This window comes from Syngnathoides biaculeatus, chromosome 11 (assembly GCF_019802595.1).
Source record: "Syngnathoides biaculeatus isolate LvHL_M chromosome 11, ASM1980259v1, whole genome shotgun sequence".
NCBI lineage: Eukaryota > Metazoa > Chordata > Actinopteri > Syngnathiformes > Syngnathidae > Syngnathoides > Syngnathoides biaculeatus.
This window is the reverse complement of record NC_084650.1, coordinates 19,891,012-19,911,293: the sequence shown is the minus strand read 5'-3', so window position 1 is coordinate 19,911,293 and position 20,282 is coordinate 19,891,012. Positions and strand designations below refer to the sequence as shown.

General features: G+C 41.6%; 2 protein-coding genes across 3 annotated transcripts in view; one reads left to right on the top strand and one right to left on the bottom strand.

Annotated features, from left to right (window-relative positions):
* nxt2 (nuclear transport factor 2-like export factor 2) overlaps nt 1-984 on the top strand; it is a 1,932-nt gene extending 948 nt beyond the window's left edge. The window contains exons 3-4 of the mRNA XM_061834214.1: nt 1-109; nt 784-984. The exon at nt 1-109 is cut by the window's left edge and continues 36 nt beyond it. Of these exons, the coding sequence (XP_061690198.1) occupies nt 1-109; nt 784-968 (294 nt within the window). The 3' untranslated portion in view covers nt 969-984. The remainder of the gene's footprint in view (nt 110-783) is intronic.
* A 61-nt stretch (nt 985-1,045) lies between these two features.
* Nucleotides 1,046-19,437, bottom strand: acsl4a (acyl-CoA synthetase long chain family member 4a). 2 transcript variants are annotated; one of them, XM_061834212.1, is made up of 16 exons: nt 19,299-19,437; nt 16,624-16,792; nt 16,277-16,513; nt 16,014-16,191; nt 15,809-15,918; nt 14,557-14,695; nt 12,914-13,064; nt 10,118-10,241; nt 9,929-10,000; nt 9,700-9,839; nt 9,411-9,583; nt 7,023-7,097; nt 6,728-6,916; nt 6,517-6,631; nt 2,093-2,250; nt 1,046-2,013 (listed from the first exon to the last, which is right to left on the bottom strand). In XM_061834212.1, the coding sequence occupies exons 3-16, from the start codon at nt 16,502-16,504 to the stop codon at nt 1,856-1,858; spliced, it is 2,010 nt and encodes a 669-aa protein (XP_061690196.1). In that variant the 5' UTR covers nt 16,505-16,513; nt 16,624-16,792; nt 19,299-19,437; the 3' UTR covers nt 1,046-1,855. The 2 variants fall into 2 exon arrangements, with proteins under 2 accessions (XP_061690196.1, XP_061690194.1); XM_061834210.1 differs by having other exon boundaries at nt 16,277-16,792.
* Between the last annotated feature and the right edge of the window lie 845 nt (nt 19,438-20,282).

The window sequence follows — 20,282 nt, the reverse complement described above, 5'->3', positions numbered from 1 at the left end:
GTGTGGAATGGAAACACCGTATCTGGACTAGATGCCCTGGGCGAGTTTTTTGAGGCACTGCCTTCTAGCGAGTTCCAAGTTCATACATTGGATTGTCAACCAGTTCACGGTTAGTGGTGCCCTAAGAGGTCAAATGTTAGCATAGACCAGGGGTGCTCAATGCATCGATCGCGATTGACTGCAGTTTGGGTCCATCGCGACGGCGTGCCGGGAAAAAAAAAGCCATATTTTTCTGACCTTTAGCGCATGTGCAAATAACGACAGTCCACGAAAACACGCTAGTCAGCGAGTTTCCCCCCTATTTTAAGCCCTCACATAAGAAATCTTAAGAACGTGAGTATAGATGCTGGCGTAAAGAATAAAACAAAAACATTACTTTCATACAGAATGGAAGGCGGACTTATTTTTCACGATGTCATTTTCAAAGTGCGTTTGCCTCATCTGCCAATGGAGTGAAATGCGGAACGGCATTTTCAAACTGTTTATGGAAAATACGACACCGACATTCCTCCGAAAAGCAAGCTGAGAATGAGAAAAGTGAACAAACTAAAATCCCAATTGGCTGCACAGCAGTCACTTTTCACACAATATTAAAAGTTCAACAGCGAAAGACGCCACTCGCTTCGTCACATCATAGTTAATAAGGCTGCTTGAAAAGTAGATCTCGGGGTAAAAAAATCTGGGCACCCCTGGTATAGCTCAAGCTTGTAAAAACACTGTTGACACACACACTTGGATTTAAACTCCCAAGATCTAATCACTTTTCTCCCCTTTGGTTCACAGATCTAGCAACCCAAGGCCAAATGACTCTGCTGGTGGTGACCGGCGGAACGGTCAAGTTTGAGGGGAACAAGCAGCGTTTCTTCAACCAAAACTTCCTTTTAACGGCGCAGGCATCACCCAACAACGAGCAGCCCGTGTGGAAGATTGCCAGTGACTGTTTCCGTTTTCAAGACTGGAATAGTTGAGGGTCCTCATCTAAACTTGTCTTTGTTTTTTTTATAATTATGTCATGGTAGACGAGGGGGAAAAATACAAATGAAGAGTTGTTATGAAAAGATATTTATTTTCAGGAAAAGCTTGAACAATAAGGCCTGTGATCAGAATGAAGTGGTTTGTGTAAAGTATACAAACAGTTGTGAAAATACATAAAACATTGACATGGTCAATTTCCCCTTTGTAAAGGCTGTAACTGCAGCTGCTGCCTCCAAATGTTCTTCAACCACCAATCCTGCAGCTTTTATTTGCAAGCAACCCACTTTTGGCAGTGTCCAAAAAAAAAAAAAAAAATTGCTGTTGGATGTTCCTGAGTCATTTGTGGTTACACATTTGGTCTTTTTTTCAGCATTAATGGACATAAATAAATACAAATAGCCAAAATAAATTAAGTCAAAGTTCTTCTAGCATATCTCTGGGTAGGGGTGTCGTTGACCTAGTGCTTCATGTAAACTTTTCACGTGGCTGTCGAAACATTTGACTGGTTTTCATCAAAATGCCACACAAATGTGCCGATGACAAGTTCTGCAAAACCGAAGGCACGGTAACGTCCGCTTTTCCCCGACTACAAAAGAGCGACAATCATTCAGATTCCGTGACGGTAACTTAGCACATTATTAACAACGCGTGGAGGAGCGCGGGTGACAATCGAATTCCTTCAAAGCAGCAGCTACCCTAGCACATCTTTTAATAACCCTATCCTGCGGATCGACGGCTGCAACTTCCCCGTTGAGCCCGTTTTTATTTGTATACCTCGAACACAGACCGCATGAGAAACTCACAAACGTCACTGGAAAAAACTATTTACAGGCAAGAGTGGTCAAGCGAGAATAAAGCCTCTGGGAGGACAACCTGGGCGTTATTTGGCCCCGTACATTCTCTCTATGTGGTGGCGATAGTGGTTCTTCAGCTCTTTGCGCTTTAGCTTGAACGCATCAGTGACGAGACCCATCTCAGGCGTCCACGGCTCTGGGCTCAGATGGACCTTCGCGGGAATTTCGAAGCGCTGCAGTTTAACTATGAGGATGAGAAGACTAGGTTAAGCCATAGCTAGTATTTTACACACACAATTGTCGTGTGAAGCCTGAGCTCCTACTTTTAGCAGCAACCTCCTTGATCTCCTTCAGGACCTCTTTCTCCATGTCGGGATGAGTGCAGATTTCTTCCCATTGGATAGCCAATCCTCTCTGCTTGGCCAGTTCCATCAACCGCTTCTGGTTGGGAACTACAAAGCTGATGATGTAGTTCTGGTCACTGAAGGGGAAAATAAGACACACATTTTAGTGCAAACCCTTGGAGAGAGATTCTAATGGACCTTTCCGACCAGTCAATCACTCGTACGACCTGTCAATCACTCGTACAATAATAGCCAATCAGAGCCGCATGGTCTTAACCCCTGGCTTGACACGCCCCTGCCGCCATGTTGTCCCACAAGCAATGTTGGTTGTCAGTAGCATGCGCTTGGAAAAGTTAATGTTACGAAGAAAATGGTCCTCAGACGCACTTGGGGGACGCGCAATTCTGATGAAAAATATCCTCCTCGGTTACAAGGGGCTTGGCTAATTAATTTTCCAAAACCTAAAAACACAGTTGACGAAGTGTCTATGATGGATTAAGGCTCGTGGAACGCACAATACAACTAAAGTTGGGCAATATTAACAAACACAAGGCTGTATGTTCGAAGGTAAGTGAGGCAGAAGTATCTTCCCTGAGTTTGATTTAACTATTATCAGTGCTTTATACATTGCAGGAGAACAACTTTCACTTTGTTAGCATATCACTGACCTGCTGAACAAAGTGTGTAACGTTTCATGCCCAAGAGTCGGGTTAGTGATACGTAAATGCACCGTGTCATGCAAGAGAAATGTCTATCGGATTTTTAAAACGGAGCACTGGGTTCCATTACGAGCCAAACAAATGAATACACCCACTCACTCACTTAAAGACTACCATGACATTATTCACGATCTTTCTAAGTAAAAAGTACTCACCCTGCTTTACATGTGCAGTACGATTCCACTATTTTATCCTGTTTGATTTCAATATGAAGTTTGTGAGGCGTCAAACATTTTTTTTGTTTGTTTTTTTGCATCGATCGCCAATATTGCGCCGTAACTCTGACATTGCGTCCTGCTCCCTCCAAAATCTTAATTCCCCGGACATATCCTTGCGTGAAATAGTTGAGACCTCTCTGTAGAACTCTCTTGGACAAGTCTGACGCATGTGGCAAAAAAACATACCCCAATATTATCTGGAATACGCGATAGAGAATCGACTTCAAACATGTCTTGTTTAATCGCCATTTCGAAAGTTTGTGGGACATGGCTAAGGGGGCGGAGCTTAAGACCGCCATCGGAAAGGTCCATTCTCACCATATGCTAGTGAAGCGAACCATTTACAGCCGATAAGCAGAATTGAGAGTATTAACAGAGGTTGTGGCAGTGTGGTCAGTGTAAAATATGAAAATGTAAAGGCAGTGTCCTCAATTTATGACTCAACTGAGCTTTAAAATAGAATGTGAGTAATAGGCAGTCATGCAAGGTTACGCCTGTTAATACTATTTTTAATATCAGAATCAGCTTTAAAGGCCAAGTGTGCAAAAACACACAAGAAATGTTTCATATCTATGACGTACAAGTGTTTTTGTAAATATATCTACAGCACTGGTGTCAAACTCAAGGCCCGGGGGCCAGGTCCAGCCCACCACATGATTTCATGTGGCCCACAAAGCCAAATTTAGAGTTTCCATTTCCATGGTGCTTGTAAAAATCTGTACCAAAATTTCTAATTATCATATATCATAAATGATCAAGTTGAGATATTACAAGCATTTTTGTGTTACCAGACATGAATAGTTGAAAAACACGTCTGGTTCATAAATTGATTGTGTAAACATCATGAGACGATGAAACATTTTTATTATTTCACCGTCAAAACGGCCCTCTGAGGGAAACCCGAAGTACGACGTGGCCCGCGGAGAAAGGAATTTGACACCCCCGATCGACTATAATGACATTCTGAAGTCATGAATGGTGTGCAATGAACTACAGGGTGTCCCTTAGAATTTGGATACGGGGAACCTTCCTCAGCAATCAAAGGTGAGCGCATCTTTGTAGCTGTTACTCCTTTCCAGATTTGAAAGCGTTTTTTAAAATAGCGTTTTCCAGGAAACAGTCCCAATAAGTGTGATGGAGCATAATTAAAAGCAAGAAGACTAGGATCCCTGTTCAGTGTTTTATTATTCATCCATCCAAACAAGAGCCGAGGAATAATGTAGTGTGCATGTGTAGCTGCGCTGTGTGTGTGAAACAGTTGTTTCGAGGGTTTATAATTAAGACAACATCTTTGCTAGCACTACCATAGCCCACCGATAGCATTTTGCATGATGTTAGTATTTAAATATAACTGATTTAAAATAAGAACGTGTTGGTTGCTATAGTCGTTTATTTACATCTTTAAACTACAATGTTTGCCGCCCCCTGGTGCCGGATTTCAGTATTAGAACAAAGGCGTCAGTCACTTCAATATGATGTGGGCGAGGCAGAGTCCAACTTTCGCCCTCTTCCCTCTCTGAACCTCTTAGGGTGAATATACCCTAACCGAGTGGTCTAATAGAGTTGTTGAAAGCCCTGAGGTAAATCAAACGGGCGAGAAACTCAAAAGTTCTATCTCGAGCATACATAGAGCTGTGTGAGAATTTTCTTTTCGTTCCTGCGAAATGCTGTTATACAACTCGCGCTTTGTGACAGCAAGTATGAACAGGTACCGCGGACTGCTTTAAAAGGCGTGCATTTAAGTGTGAGTTAATATTTTTAAATGTTTACAGGGGGGAAAATTGAATATATAAAAAAAAAAGTACAAGTAGTTCTAGGGAATAGCACATATTTGCATTTGCAGGTGTGGATGCAAAGTATTCCCCAGGACCTTTGCAGTCCGGCTACGTTCCAGATTTTGAAGTTTTATTAAGTGTATTAGGTATTAGATGTTTGTAAAATATTTTCACGATCCATTGCTCTTATTCTGTCAAAATACATTGTGTTGAAATGTGTTTGCATTGCTTTCAAAGTATGTTTAAAGACTTTACAAAAAAAATAAGTGCTGTAAATGGGGAAATCCTCTATTTTGGATTTCACTTATTGCAGGGGTTGTCTGAAACGGAACCGCAGCATATGGCTTCTTTTGGTATTTAATTTCTTAATTAGAATACTTAACATTATACACAACGTATATTTTATTTGGAGCAATATCGATTTATACAACGACATTATTGGTTCAAGGGACTCAAATCAAATGACATTTCTATCCGCTAACATGCATATAGTTATGGACAGTAATGTTTTATCAGATTTACAGTTTTAATAGTTTTGGATCGGGGCACATCTGCCTTACAGGTCTGTGGCTCCGAGTTCAAATCTCGCCTTGCTTGTGTTTAATTTCCCTGTTCTCCCCATGCCTGCGTGGGTTTCCCCCGGTTACTCCGGTTTCCTTCCACATCCCAAAAACATGGACGCTAGGTTGACTGAAGACAAAATTGTCTGTAGGTGTGAATGTGAGTGCTAATAGTTGTTTGTTTTCATGTGTCCCGCAATTGGCTGGCAAACAGTTCAGTGTACCCCGCCTCTCGCCCAGAGTCAAATGGGATAAATAGGCTCCAGCAGACCCGTGACACTAGTGAGGATAGGTGACTTAGAAAATGGATGCATGGATAGTTTTGGAGTGACGAGATTGCAAATAAGGACTCGAGAGACTCCTAATCCATCTCAGGTTTGGAGTTTACAGCCTTTCAATTATGTGAAGGGTTGTGTAAATGGTGCTGCAGCCTCAGTAGGGGTTTAGTGCCTTGCTCAAAGGCATCCGGGCAAACGGTGGGAAGCAAACTATCACATCTTTGCAGTTTTTCCCCCCCCCATATTGGAATTCAAACCATGAGCCTTTATTTTTGAAGGAAAAAGATGAAAGTTTGATATCAGCACGGTGGCCCAGCTGAAAAGCGTTGGCCTCACAGTTCTGAGGTCCTGTGTTCAATCCCCCGCCTGTGTGGCGTTTGCATGTTCTCCCCATCCCTGCGTGGGTTTCCTCCGGGCACTCTGGTTTCCTCCCACATTCCAAAAACATGCAACATTTAATTGGACACTCTAAATTGCCCCGAGGTGTGATTGTGTGTGCGGCTGTTTGTCTCTGTGTGCCCTGCGATTGGCTGGCAACCAGTTCAGGTGTACCCCGCCCGCCTCCTGCCCGTTGACAGCTGGGAGAGGCTCCAGCACTTCCCACGACCCTCGTGAGGATAAGCAGGGAAGAAAACGGATGAATTACTCATTGAGACTACTGCCACCTCATGGTAACTTTCCCTCACTAAAGGGGAAAATTCTCTTCTGAATGCCTTTCCTGTGCGACAACCACACCTGGTTGTCGCTTTTGTGACAAATGCAACATTTTGGCCTTGAAATTGGGACACAAAAGTCAACCCTTGTCCCGTTTGTTGACACTTGCAGGAATTAACTTTGGTTTGACCAGACTCACCTGTTTGCATAGACACAGATGTTGTCGATGAGGGAGCTGTTCTTCAGGGCAGACTCCACCTTACCAAGAGACACATACTCCCCTGCCTGCAGTTTGACCAGGTCTTTCTTGCGGTCTGAACAAGAACAGAAAAATCTCATTTGTTATCAAACCTATCAAAAGTTGGCTGATAGCCACTCATGTGATGAATGGATGTTGTGAGGACACGCACCAACTATTTGCAGACAGCCATCTGGGTGAACCTCGCCAACATCTCCAGTGCAAAACCATCTCTGACCCTTCTCGTCCACGAAAAAGTCCTCATCCTTGCTCTCGTACTTGTAGTAACCCATGGTCACATTAGGCCCGCCGATCAGGACCTCTCCTCTTGGGTTGGGTTTATCTTTGCTGGTGTAGCCGCCTTATTAAAGCAGCAAATAAACACAAAATCAAATGTAACACTGAAATCAAGAAATGCTTGTTGGATTGGAATGTGCAACATGATGCTACAAGTCAGACAGTCTTACCTTCAGCCCAGTCCCGCAGTCTGAACTCACAGCAAATAAGTGGCGCGCCGACACGCCCGGTGCTATTGTCTGCGACTGTGTGATAGGATTATAAAAGTGAGGGGGGTTGAAATACTCCACTGATTTCGTGATTGTGATCACTATCAACGGTCTATTTTTATATTTTAACACTGAATGGTAACCGGTTCAGGGTGTGGTCTGCCTTTTGCCTGAAGTTAACTGGGATAAGCTCCAGCACTCTCGTGACCCCTGTGAGGATAAGTGGCTTCAAAAATGGATGGACAGATCATCAAGGCAAAACTGATTACAGTTATGAAGTAACGTGTGTTTCAAGGAAAAGTTTTTGATCCAAGCAAAATACTTAGCACAAATGACCTAATTAGCAATTGCAGACATTACAAAACCGAATTGTTAACCAGGTTTGCACTTAGAAGCAATACTGGGCCTTTCCCTTTTCCTCTTCTAATTGTAAACTGCAACTCCAAGATTCAACTCCCTCCGCAGATATTTTACAGCATGTCCAATTCAAGGCCTGAGGGTCAGTTCCAGCCCATTAAATCATGTTCTATGGCACACTAAAGTAGAAACAGGGAGTCCTCGGCTTACAACTGAGATTCGTTCCTACAGTAGCGACTTAACTCGTATTGCGACATAAGTCGCATTCCACCGTTAAAGTCAGAATTTATATGAAAATACTTTGTATAAAAAACAAATACAATGAAATAAACAAGATGACGTACTTAGCATTACTGCTCAGAGGTGGATGGAGAAGAAGAAGAAGGGAGACTGTGCCATAAAGCTATTGCGAAGGAACCTGGTCCTCAATCCGCTCCATCTCTACAAGTATCAAAGAACCTTGTTTTGTGATCATTGGATCTGACATCGGAACGTAACCCTTCACATGCGTTAAAATATGGGCTTTGTCTTTAATAATTGTCACCACGGTCGACCGACTGAAGCCTTGGTGGTATCGGTCTCTCTCCTTTGTCCAATCTTTTTATGATCTTGAGCTTTGTTTCCATGGTAACGGATTTTCTTTTGGCTGCGGAAGCGTTGCTAAAAAACACAGCTCTCTTCTTTGGGGCGATAATGTCTCAAAAAGGAAGGCAAAAAATGCAAGGATACAAACACGGACGAGCATTAGCCAGACAAATTGGCGGACAGGGGACGGGCGTTGTAAAGTCGAAAGGTCTTAGGTCGAGATCCAATTTGCCCGAGGATTCCCTGTAGTGCATCTACTTTCTTTCTTGCTAAAGTTGCCAAAATTTCTAGTCTAGTGAAGTTCAACAACTTTGACAATTTTGTGTTGCCAATATTGGAGAGTTTGGATCGGAAGACTTACTTCTGTAGTCATGGTCAGTTTCTTTAAGATGTAAACTAGTGAGAAGAGGACTAATCTCCGTGCCCCAGAAGTAGATAACCATTTAGTGGGATAAATAATTCATGGGTTACCGGTAATGACCGTAATTTCTGGGCTATAGAGCGCACCTGGTTATAAGCCTCACCCAGCACATTTGTAAAGGAAATACGATTTGGTACATACATAAGCCGCCCCTGTGTAAAAGCCGCAAGTGCCCAAATTGAAACCCGCGTTGAAATGAGATATTTACAAAGAAAGACGGTAAACAGAAAGCGTTAAAGCTTTAATACCTTAGCAACAACATGGTAGCACGAACAAATCTGGTTTAAAAAAAAAAAAAAACGCTGCGGCAGCTACACAGTAGCAATATGGTACCACAGCACTAAAAGGCCCAGTAAAAAACAAAAAACACCAAAAAAAAAACCCCATCCCTAAATTACTGAGACACAGCAGTAACACACAGCAGCAGCCGCTAGCGCTGCGCTAACCGCTAGCGACACACGCATACACAAAAAGCAAGATATCCGTGTCAACGCACACATCGTTGTTTGAGAGTGACACAGACAATATGGGGAAAAAGTGGGATAGGGCGCTGGCGCAGCGCTAACCGCTAGCGCGGCGCGAACAGGGCCGTTCAAAAAATAATGAAAATTTAAAAAAAATAAAAATACCGGCAAAAGTCACTCCCTCGACACATATTCCACCGGTCTCACTCTTACTTTTTCTGCTCGAGTGCCCCTTGCAGCAGTTATGGAAAAAATACACAAATCAGCCACATCACCGCATTAGCCGCAGGGTTGAAAGCGCGGGAAAAAAGTTGTGGCTTATTGGCCGGAAATTACGGTACTTACTTAAAGCAAGTTAGGATTGACACCTTTTATATAATGCATTTTTTGTGTATCACCTGTCAGAAGCTTTTTTTTGGCATTGTTTTCAACCACCCAGACGTGGAGAGGGATGCATACAAAAAAACAAAACAAAAAAAAACCCAAAAATTCTCCTTAGTGGTTGTTTGGACATGAGCTTACCCTCAGTGATGGTGCCTGCTCCACAGGTTTCAGTGAGGCCGTAGCCTTGACCCACGGGGCAGCAGAAGCACACGTTCATGAACCTCTGCGTGGCTGAAGACAGAGGAGCTCCACCCGACAGCATTAACCTCACTCGCCCGCCCAGCAGCTTCTTCACTTTGGAGAACAACAGGCTGGACAAGGATACGTATCAGTTACACCTGGTAATTTTAAGAAGTTCAACCTGCTGCTCTGCTTTCATAAGCAGAAATATGAGAACAGTTGGTCTGATGCAAAAGAGCTTCCTTACGCATTGCAGAGCGGTGCGTCGTAGCCTTTATTGATCTGCTTTAGTTTGTACTGGTAGCCCATGTTGAACAGCTTCTTCTGAAAATAGCTCATCTCCTGCACTTTGCCCATCACATTCTTGTTTATGCGATCCAAAATTTCCTTTTTTGGTGTGGTGTGACAAAGAGATGAGATAAAAGCAGGTGAATGCAGAGAAGTTAAATGACGATAAACATCAGCAAGATTCTTACCGGCACAGCTGCCATTAGCGTGGGTTTAAGCACAGTGGAGTCTCCCTTGCTTCCTTTCTTTATTTTTGAAGACTAGAAGAGGAGGAAGAAACATATAATCACACCGCTTAAGTCTGATGATGATGATGATTCGGGTCAATGCATGTGCAATAGACAAAATGACTTCACAACATCATGCAGAATGGATACCTGATCAGACAGCGTGTGTGGGGAAGAGTAGCCGATCGGACATCCATACGTGACACAGCTGATCTCCGCGGTCATCTCCAGCACATGAGCCAAAGGCAAATAGCCGATGTAAATGTCCTCGGGGCTGTTGGAGCACAAAGGTAAAAAGAAGGTCAGGGGCTGTACCTCCAGTATGTGGCCACATCTTGTGTTGTTCATTTCTCGCCAGTAAATGTGTTTATCAAAAAAGTGATGAAAACTTACCGTTATTTTCCGCACTAAAAGGCGCACCTAAAAGCTTTTAATTTTCTCAAAAGCCGATAGTCTGCTTTATAATCCAGTGCGCCTTATATATGGATCAATATTGAGCCTTTAGTGCAGCTCCATCAATGGATGCATAACATAACCCCAGCCGCTACTGTAGCGTCTATTCTATGCGCCTTATAATGCGGTGTGTCTTGTATGTGAAAAATGTTTTAAAATAGGCCATTCTTTGAAGGTGTGCCTGATAATGCGGTGGACCTCATAGTGGGGAAAATACAGTACTATTTCCCTAGAATAGTGTGGCAACTTTTAGTTATTTGTTATAACCCTTGTATCTACAATTTAGAGCTAATATTTGTTACTCATTTTAGAAAATGAAACCCACGACGATGATTCATGGCAGTGAAATTTGTAAAGACAATAGATTGCAAGTTGACTATGAAACAAATGGGCTTAAAAAAAAAAAATACCGGTATGTTCATTGCTATGCACTAAATACTTGGTCAGCCTTTTGCATGAATTTCTATATCTTTGTGGTATGGCGCTGTTCAAGTGTAACGGAATCCCAGGGTGTTTTCATAGCAGTCTTTGAGTCATCTGACTTGTTGGGTCTGTTGTCCCTCGTTTTCTGCTCAAATTTGGTGCCCAACCAAGCACTTTAACACAATGGTCATTCAATCAAATTTTCGTACCTTTGGCAGGTGCCATATCTTCCTGGAAAATGAAATTCAACAGCTCCCTAGAGCTTGTCAGCAGAAGCAAACCTCCAAACTTTTTCGGTTTTCCTAGGTTCTTTTGTCAGATTCTGAGACCTTGATTTCCTAATTCATTCATTTTCAGTACTGCCTATCCTCACAAGGGTTACCGGCATGCTGGATGGTCAGCTCAATCTGGGAGAAAGGGGGGTACACCCTGAACTGGTCGCCAGCCAATCACTTGGCACATATAAACAATCATTCACACTCACATGCAGACCTACGGACAATTTAGTTTTAAATGATCCTACATGCGTGTTTTTGGGATGAGGGAGCAAACTGAAGAACCTGGCAAAAAAACAGGCACGAGGAGAACATGGCAAGGCCGGATTTGAATGTGGGTCCTCAGAACTGTGAGGCAAAGGTGTTCACCAGTTACCCACCATTCTACCCAATTTCCTCATTCTATGCAAATTTTATTTTCATCTGCAAAGACAACTTTGGACCACTAAGCAACAGTTTCATTTTCTTTTTGATTTTTTACACTGCAGCCCCTGCAACAGGCTTCTGACATCATCTATGGAGGATTTCAATGACTGTTTTCTGGACATCTGTCAAATCAGCCTTCTTTCCCAGCAGTTTAAGCCAACATTTAACTTTTTCAGAATATTACAAATTTCTGGACAGTGATTTTAGGGTTTCCATGATCTGTACATCAAGAAGAAATAAAACCTAGAAATATTTCAATCTATGTGTATGAATCTAAATAAAATGGGTTTCACGTTCAGAAATGAGTGCTATATTTAAAAAAATGGCATGCTGTTCTCTTTTTTTAATGTACTTCTACGCCACACCCACAAAATGTCAAACTTTCCCACATAAACCACACCTATTACAGAACTATGCGAGGAAAAAAACTAACTACGAAATAAACAAGTGGAAACAAAGTAACAGGTGAAAATACAGGAGGCCCCACAACAAGATTGAAGGCTACATTGTAGGTATTATATCACGCTTTGGGAATGATTAGAATGCGAGTTTCCGCATACATATACAGATAAAAAAACTACACTGTCTAATTTGACCCTAAAATTTTTAAATGTTCAAGAGGGAAAGATGCATCATAGCCTATTTTGTTACATTTATGTCCATCTTTTTGCAATTCTGAGGAAATATGCAGTGCATTATGTTCATCCAATGCATGAAGGGGACAGCAGCTGTTTTGAGCTATTCTGCAAGTCCACCAATTTGGATTTTTTTTTTTTTTTTTTTTTTTTTTTTTAATGTTAAGGGCTTATGACTTGCTTTCTGGTGATTCATTATTTTACTGGCAACATAGTAGGGTTTGTAGGCAGCTGTTAGCTTGACTCTCACTAGACTGTGACACCTGTTTGTTTTCCTTTTCCAGTACATCTCCTTTTCAGGAGGCTTGGCTCAGTTTCTGCTCCTAAACAACTAAGTGAACTTAAGGTGGCTCATCACAAAGTGATTTTCCCTGTCTTTTTGTCGTTCTGTAGCTTCACAAATTCCGCAATCACAAGCTAACCTTCAGTATACATACGTTGAGTTCATTCTGTGGATGATGAGTTTACATTTCAACTTCATTTTGTGAAAAAGACAAACAAAATAAAAGCAATGTCAATTTGTCATTACCCCAGACCAGCCTATTTACTTTTAATCACACACACACACCCTCTGGGGCACATGTGTGCACATTCTGGAGGTGAAACCAGTTTGAGAGTCTGGCTGGTACGACCATGTAACCCATTTAGATCTCTCTTAGGAGAGTCACGCCTACAGCTTAACAGCTCACATGTCAACTGCTTTGGTTGTGCATTTTCTGACTAGTTAAACGTACCCGAGTCCTGGGATGCGTTCACATTGGCCCGTCATTCCTGCAATCAAATTACTGTGGACAATCATGACTCCTTTGGGACGCCCAGTGGAGCCGCTGGTGTACATCACCACAGCCAAGTCAGACGGCAGGGGCTTTACAATTTCTTGTCCCACTACAAAATACAGACAAAAACTTAAAATGGTTGCGGTTACATGAAAATAATAAACACTGTTTCTTTGTGCATGTTCCTTACAATTACCTTGAAATGTATCATACCCAGTGAAAAACTATCGAACTTAACTTGTAACAACATATATGGCTGTAGTTACACGGTATTCTTACAAGTTTAAAAATGTATTTTAAAAAACTGTGCTAGTGTAAAAATGCATCACTATGAAGTCAACTGAGGACAACTGGGCTTGCTGGGGCCAAAAATGAGAGACTAAAATCAGCCTCTTTGGAATGAACTGAGAGCACTATTGTTGAAAATCTAAACATGGCACACTACCCACACCAAACTTTAGCCTTTGAAAACATTGGTGTGGGTAACAATAGGCTACGGGAGCGTTTCGCCTCATGAGGGCAATTAATTGGAATTTGATGGGAAAATCTTTGTAGCCAAGGTCAATGACATTCCGGACAGAAAACATGACTAAAGTAACAATGATCACAGACATGCAGATAAAAGAACAGTACAGTGTTTCAACAGTAGGACAGAAAACATGCCTGTGTGGGCAATCCAGGAAAAATACATCAAATTCTGTTTTCAGTGAATGCAAACAGCCATATCGGATATGAGCCACATTAAAATTTTATCCATGTAAAGCCAACAATATGGAGCCCCTAAAGGGACATTGAAGAAAAAAATAAACTTGTTTCTCATGTAATGAGAAATTAGTCCATTGCATGTGAGCAAGTATAAAAGTATTACTGAGTCAGTTACTACGGAGCCCCTAAAAGGACATTGAAAAACTACACGTTCTTGGATAAAATGAACTACACGATCCAAAGTGGTGTATTCGTTGCACCTAACCAGACTAAAAGACTTCAAAATTATTTTTAATGTCTCTCAGACACAACATAATGGTGCTGACTTGCTAGTAAAGCAGGAATGTCTTTATAATAAAGTCCCATATGAAAACAGAACCAAACTAACGCCTACATTGTCACTGTTGCGTAAAAATGCAAAATGAAATGAATAAGGGTCTTTTATACATGCACACATGTAATAGACTAGTTACTCATTACAATGAGAAACAAATTCTACCCCCCAATGTCTCTATAGCGGCTCCGGATAGTTTAGAGGCTACCTGAACGCAGGAAGCAACCGGTAGCAGGTAAATAAGCTAAGACTACCTGAATGCAGGAAGCTACCACTAGGAGGTAAAAAATGTTACGACCCATAGGTAGCTGTTTTTCAACACAAACTTACTCGTTACAATGACTAAATTACTTGTTGTAATGAGTAACTTACTCATTACAATGAGAAACCGGTTAGTCGTTTTGGTTTTTTTTTCTCCCCAATGTCCCTTTAGGGGCTCTGTACAATTTATACAACTACAGAATTAATTTAAGGCTGCAGAGGAAATGACTCGTGTATGATGACATTTTTCTAGGTACCATAAATATATATTTTTTAAAAAAAAGTGTGACAGAACACGCACTATTTTCAGGCAGTGTGCCCAGATTCTGAACCGCTTGCATGCTGTGGATAGAGATTCCTGCTGGGTAGCCTTCTGTGGTCACTTTCCTCTGGTCCACATAGATGATGTGTTTCAGTTTTGGGATAGTTGGAAGCACATTCTAGACAAAACAGGAGCACAAATAGGGTATCAAATGCTTTAATACAAGTTTACTGCTCTGAATTTAACACTCGCTCTATAACAGACCGCAGAATGACTTTGTGGCTTGTGTACTGTGAAAACAGATATTTACAGGGAATACTAAAAACCCATAACTGACAACGAGAAACAAAATTACACGCAAGTGATGCGCTATCACCAATTAAAATTGAAAAATGACTTGCGGATGCAACGGCGGCTACATAATGTTTTAGGCCCATCCTAAACGCATGGCTGTGAGAATCCCCCCCTTCAAAGCTTCGAAGATATTCCTTTCCCACAACATCAGAATAGAGAAGCATGTTGGGATCTTCTTGTTTGGTTAGCTTTCAATAACATTTTTCACAAGACGTAATTATTTATTAGTGCAACCTTTTGCAAGGTGACTGCAATGTTTACAAAAGCCCGTGTGGGTGGAAATGCACTGTTTATACAGTCGTAATAGGCATCAAATGTGTACACTAATGGCCTGACATTTGCATTCGTTCCCTTTTGTGAAGGAACTACTACCCACGCACCTGCCTTAATGGACTTGCAAGAGTTGTGTCTGTTTTATAAAGGGTGTGATGCTGTGGTAGTCTGTTTAATTTTTAGATTGGCTTGCTTAAAGATCCTTTTTTAACCCCTTTTTAATTTGCTTTGGGGGAGTGCGATAGAACGTGAAGGGGGGGGGCAAAATCAAATGACTAAGTTATAGCAGAGAGGATTAAAATACATCAGCATCCACAGAGCAAGTGTACTGTATCACCTTTTCAGGATTTAATTAACTAGCAAAGCGAAACAATATTGTTGCCATGCTCTCTTGCTAAATATCCAAGGTGAAAAGCACAGGGTGTAGTTAAATAAACCGGACAAACCACTTGAGTGAAATATTGCTCTACTAAAAGATTAATAATGCTACAGTTGAGTTATTTTTATTCAAATGCTTTTTTTCCAAGGGAAATCGATTTTTTTTTTTTTTGTGAATGACGCATCAAGCAATTATTTGAAGCACTATAACAGTGTTACACTGTTTAAGACTGTTTCAGCATTGGCAAAGCTGATGGTGGTTGTATGTATAAAGCCACAAACTCACTTTCAGTTTAGTCTCCAGCAGTTCTGCACTGGTAATAAGATGTGAAACTCCAGTTTCATTCAGCCCAAATGCAATTGCATCCTCTCCCAATGTCGCATAGAATGTCACCACTGTTGAGAATACAAAATCCAGAGTAAAATATACAGTCCGTGCGTTGCATTTGTAGTACACACTTGACTGGAGAGACCGTGGAAAAAATACCTACGTGGGAAATTATGTCTGAAGCACGTTTGGGCAGTTATCATCCATTCTGCTCTGGTCTCACAAAAGATTGCAATGGTACTTTTGGGTTGCTGGCCAAGAGCTGCCAATCCTCTTCCAAACTGATTGACAAGGGAGTCCAACTGATTGTAGGACAGCCATTTATAATCACCGAGGATCAGCTGGCAGGGGTCAAGATGCAGAAACAGAACAGTTAGTCTTCAAATACACAAAAGTAGCCTCAGTCGAATGAATGAACGGTTGTACTTTTTTAAAAACTTTGCCGTTGGGCTGGATCTCGTTTTCCTCACTCAGCACATCTCGGGTGCCAAGACTAGGCGCGTCTCCGAAGCGTTCTACGGCAAATGCGAACAACTTATCTAGCGTGTCCTTGCCGGGCAGGTCTTCCTTGGCCAGAGTGTCAAAGTGGTCCACAGAGCGATAAGGTCCCTCGGCACAGCCGGAAGTGGAGCGGGCCTTGACCCGCTTGGACATAGTGTTCCTCTGGCCAGCACCAGTGATGTAGTACCATGGTAGGAAGGAGAGGAGAGAGTAGAGCCACACCACAAGGTGGACCGGAAAAAGGAGGACGGAATCTGACTGAAAACCCATACCGTTACAGGAGGAGTGTGTGGTGTGTGGGGAGGGGGAGGCGCAGAGTGGCAGGGAGGAATCCTGCTTCGGATGGGGAGCTGCTCTTAATAAGGGTAGGAAACAACTTTGGGCCTTAGAAGCCCAGAAATGGCTTGCTGTCCACTCTCTTCCAGATGCCAGAGCCTTGATCTGCAATAAAATACAAAATCCTGTCACAAAGCACGTGGACAACATCGTGTACAGATAAAGTCTAAGGCAACTGTTTTGCATCATGCCTTGAGGACTCCCAGAGAAAAACCTACCACAGATTTCTGGACAGAAATGCAAAACCTGTTTTATTTTGCTTTTTTTTTTTTTTTAAACTGAGGTGAAAAAGAACTGTTGAGAATCTGGAAGTATAAAATGAGCGTTTGTCTATCCATGCAGCTTGCTTCCTTTCTGCTTTATGAGTGCAGTAACTTCTTCCGTATCAGCCCGATTTACATAAATAATCTGAGGTTTTTGGCTGCTTGCTATGTGAACGCCTTTGTGTAACAGGTACTGATGAACATTTATTTCCTGGTGCAGGACCTAGTTACAATCACAAATTGTTAATTTGAGCAAGCGTCAGAGTAAGCAGTGTGAGGAATGTTTAGCTTTTTTTGTGTTTAAGATGTTTTTGTTCTATTACGGGGTTTACTTCTTTCATTTGCATGCCGATTAAGGATGCTGAAAAATTGTCCACATCTGTGATGCCAATAACTTTTGCATTGTGCTTTTGTCATTAAAATTGCAACTGTTTTGTTTTTACATAATATGTACTAACGATACGCAAATAACAAAAATAAGAGAACACTTTGAATAAACTGGACCTGAACCATGGAAAATCTATTTGAATAACGCAAACCTTTTTGGAGCTGGGATTATTATCATTTTTATTAATACTGCACATACAAACCATTAGAAGGACTAGGAGAATCACAAATCCGATCAGAATTAAAAATCACATTTAAAACAAACTACCTCAATTCCTTTAATTATTGTTAACAAAAACAAATTTCCATTCATTTTTAGTCAAAATGATTAACATATCTCTGATTCTGAGTAATGTTTTTTTTTTTTGGAGGGGGGGTGAATCCAGGAAACTTCTGCTTATCTAGAAATCCATAACAATTCAGTAGGATTCTAAATGCGTACAGCAATTTATATATCAACAACTACTACATAGTAGTATTCATCTATTTCATCGTTGTTTTATCCATGTTTCATCATTAGGGTCACGGTGAGCTGGAGCGCCTCCCGTCACTTTGGGAGAAGTGGCTGACACCCATTCCAGCTCCAAAGTATGTGAACTCCAGAATATTGTGTATAAAATAATCCATCCATCCATTTTCTTTGCCGCTTATCCTCACGAGGGTCGCAGGGAGGGCTATTCCAGCTTTCAACGGGCAGGAGGCAGGGGTAGACCCTGAACTGGTTGCCAGCCAAACGCAGGGAACATTGACACAAACAGCCACACTCACAATCACACCTAGGGGTAATTTAGAGTGTCTAATTAATGTTGCATGTTTTTTTTGGGGATGTGGGAGGAAACCGGAGTACCTGGCGAAAACCCACGCAGGCACGGGGAGAACATACAAACTCCACACAGGGGTGGGGGGATTGAACCCGGGTCCTCTGAACTGTGAGGCCAACGCTTTACCAGCTGAGTCACCGTGCCGCCGTGTAAAATAATAGCAAATGTATTGCTTTGAATTAACATCCTTTCATATAATACTAAGTCTTTTCCCAAATATATCTAATAATTCTCTTTGGTTGTGGTGATACTGTTCGTCTTTACTGTCCATTCATAAGAAATAGTCAAGTGATGTCAAAGTCTCAATGACTATGAGAGCTGTTAAGACACACAAAGCAAACATTCAGCCGCCTTGGGGGACGTCACCCTTACTTAAAAGGCCAAATCAAAGTCATCATTATGTCGATCAGGGCAAATACACATCCGAGGACTTCAGGGTGCGGGTCTTCCAACCAGTTGCAGCAGTACCCACAGTGAAGGTCAAGCATTCCTCCTTACTGACTTCTCAGGTACAAATTGCTAATCACCTTGCTAAATGAATTATTATTATTATTTTTTTTAAAAGAATAAGAACATGATGAGATGATAATTCAAACTGCGTGGAAAAGGAAATTTTCGAAAATGGCGTGGTGCCGAATTTTAAAAGCAACAAGAAATTAGACTATGGAGTTAAAAGCACAAAAGGGACCAAAAGAAGGGGCTTCCTATCATAAGTCTGTCAGTAAGATGTTCTGGAACATTGGCTGACTCATGTCTATGACGTGAATCACTGAATGGAGTTTTTACATCATGCCATTGTGTGACATCATTAAGTGCCTTGCCACATTTCCCGTTCACTTGCGCCACAAAAAAAAAACAATATTACTTAACGAATCCTGCTTGTGGCATAACACGAGCAGCCACGCGGCTTGTACGTCTTATAGTGGAACATTTGAAAGCACAGAGGACAAAAGACGCCGCTCGTTTTAAGTGTGTCAGCTCGGCTTTGAGCAACCGCCAACATCGGAGACTGGTAACAGTCAGACCGAAACCAATTCCACGATTCCCTCTCAAATTAGGCGCCGTTTCAATCCACAAGCGGATAAAGTGAGATTGGAGTGGCCGGCGAGCGCTAAATTGACAGGCGGGCGGCGTTCTTACCTCGAGCAGCGAAAACCCGGCTTGACGTGACTCGTGTCAGTATTCGAATGACCGACAGTTACCTCCTCTAAGGACTCAGAACCCGGAACTAACACGTCATCTGATTCCATTTTTCTCGACCAATGAGCTGTAAGACCCCGAGTCCTCCAGACCGCTCATCCTAGTACGATATGCGCATGTGCGGATCCGCAAAGTACAACGAGATCTTGCTTGAAGCACAAAAGCCTCAATCGATTCAAAGACGAGCTATTTACAGCGTTTGTTATGATATTGACATTAAATTTAACTATTTAAAAAAATAAATATGTAATATAAACCCTGACGAAAGATAAGCAGTAATTTTATTTATTTATTTTTTTTACTATTTTGCCAATTGGCCGCTTGAATGGAAACCTCCATTTATGCAACAAACATGACAGGATTCTTTGTCATGTGAATGCTCAGTGGGCCGAATTAAGGAAACACGATGAAGTTCTGCTGGAAGTCTGTCAACTGTGTTGGATAATGGGGAGGCGGACAGAAAAGAGAGTCCTGATATAAGACTGTGAATAATGCATAGTCTATTTTTTGTCCCGATATTATTAATTCTCCATTTACGATGACTGTCGTTGAAACAGCGTGCCGCCAAGTATTTGTTATTTCATATAGTTTGTATTTTAAGGGAAGTGTATGACAATATTCTTGTGATGGTTCAACAACGCTACACTGAATATCATCATTTACTTATTAGTCGAAAAGATGTCAGTCCTCCAAATATTTAATAATCATATGTGGCAATGAATTTGTCAAAATCAATGGTTGTAATGCTTCATTGCAGAAAGGAGGCAGCAGTAAGAGGTGTGTACAGATTCATATCCACATATACACAGGTTTTGTTTAAGATTCTAGAAATCTCACTTTTATATAATCCCAAAGTTATGGAATTTGTGCATGTTAGCTTTCGCCTCTCCATAGGGACTCACTATACATCCATCTATTTTCTTT

Excerpts from the sequence above, each read along its gene's own strand:
- acsl4a (XM_061834210.1), bottom strand. The coding sequence starts at position 16,621 with ATGGGTTTTCAGTCAGATTCCGTCCTCCTTTTTCCGGTCCACCTTGTG. Across the intron at positions 14,696-15,808 it reads TGCTGGAGACTAAACTGAAA|AATGTGCTTCCAACTATCCC; the intron begins GTGAGTTTGTGG and ends TGTTTTGTCTAG. Across the intron at positions 7,098-9,410 it reads AGCAGGCACCATCACTGAGG|TCGCAGACAATAGCACCGGG; the intron begins GTAAGCTCATGT and ends CCTATCACACAG.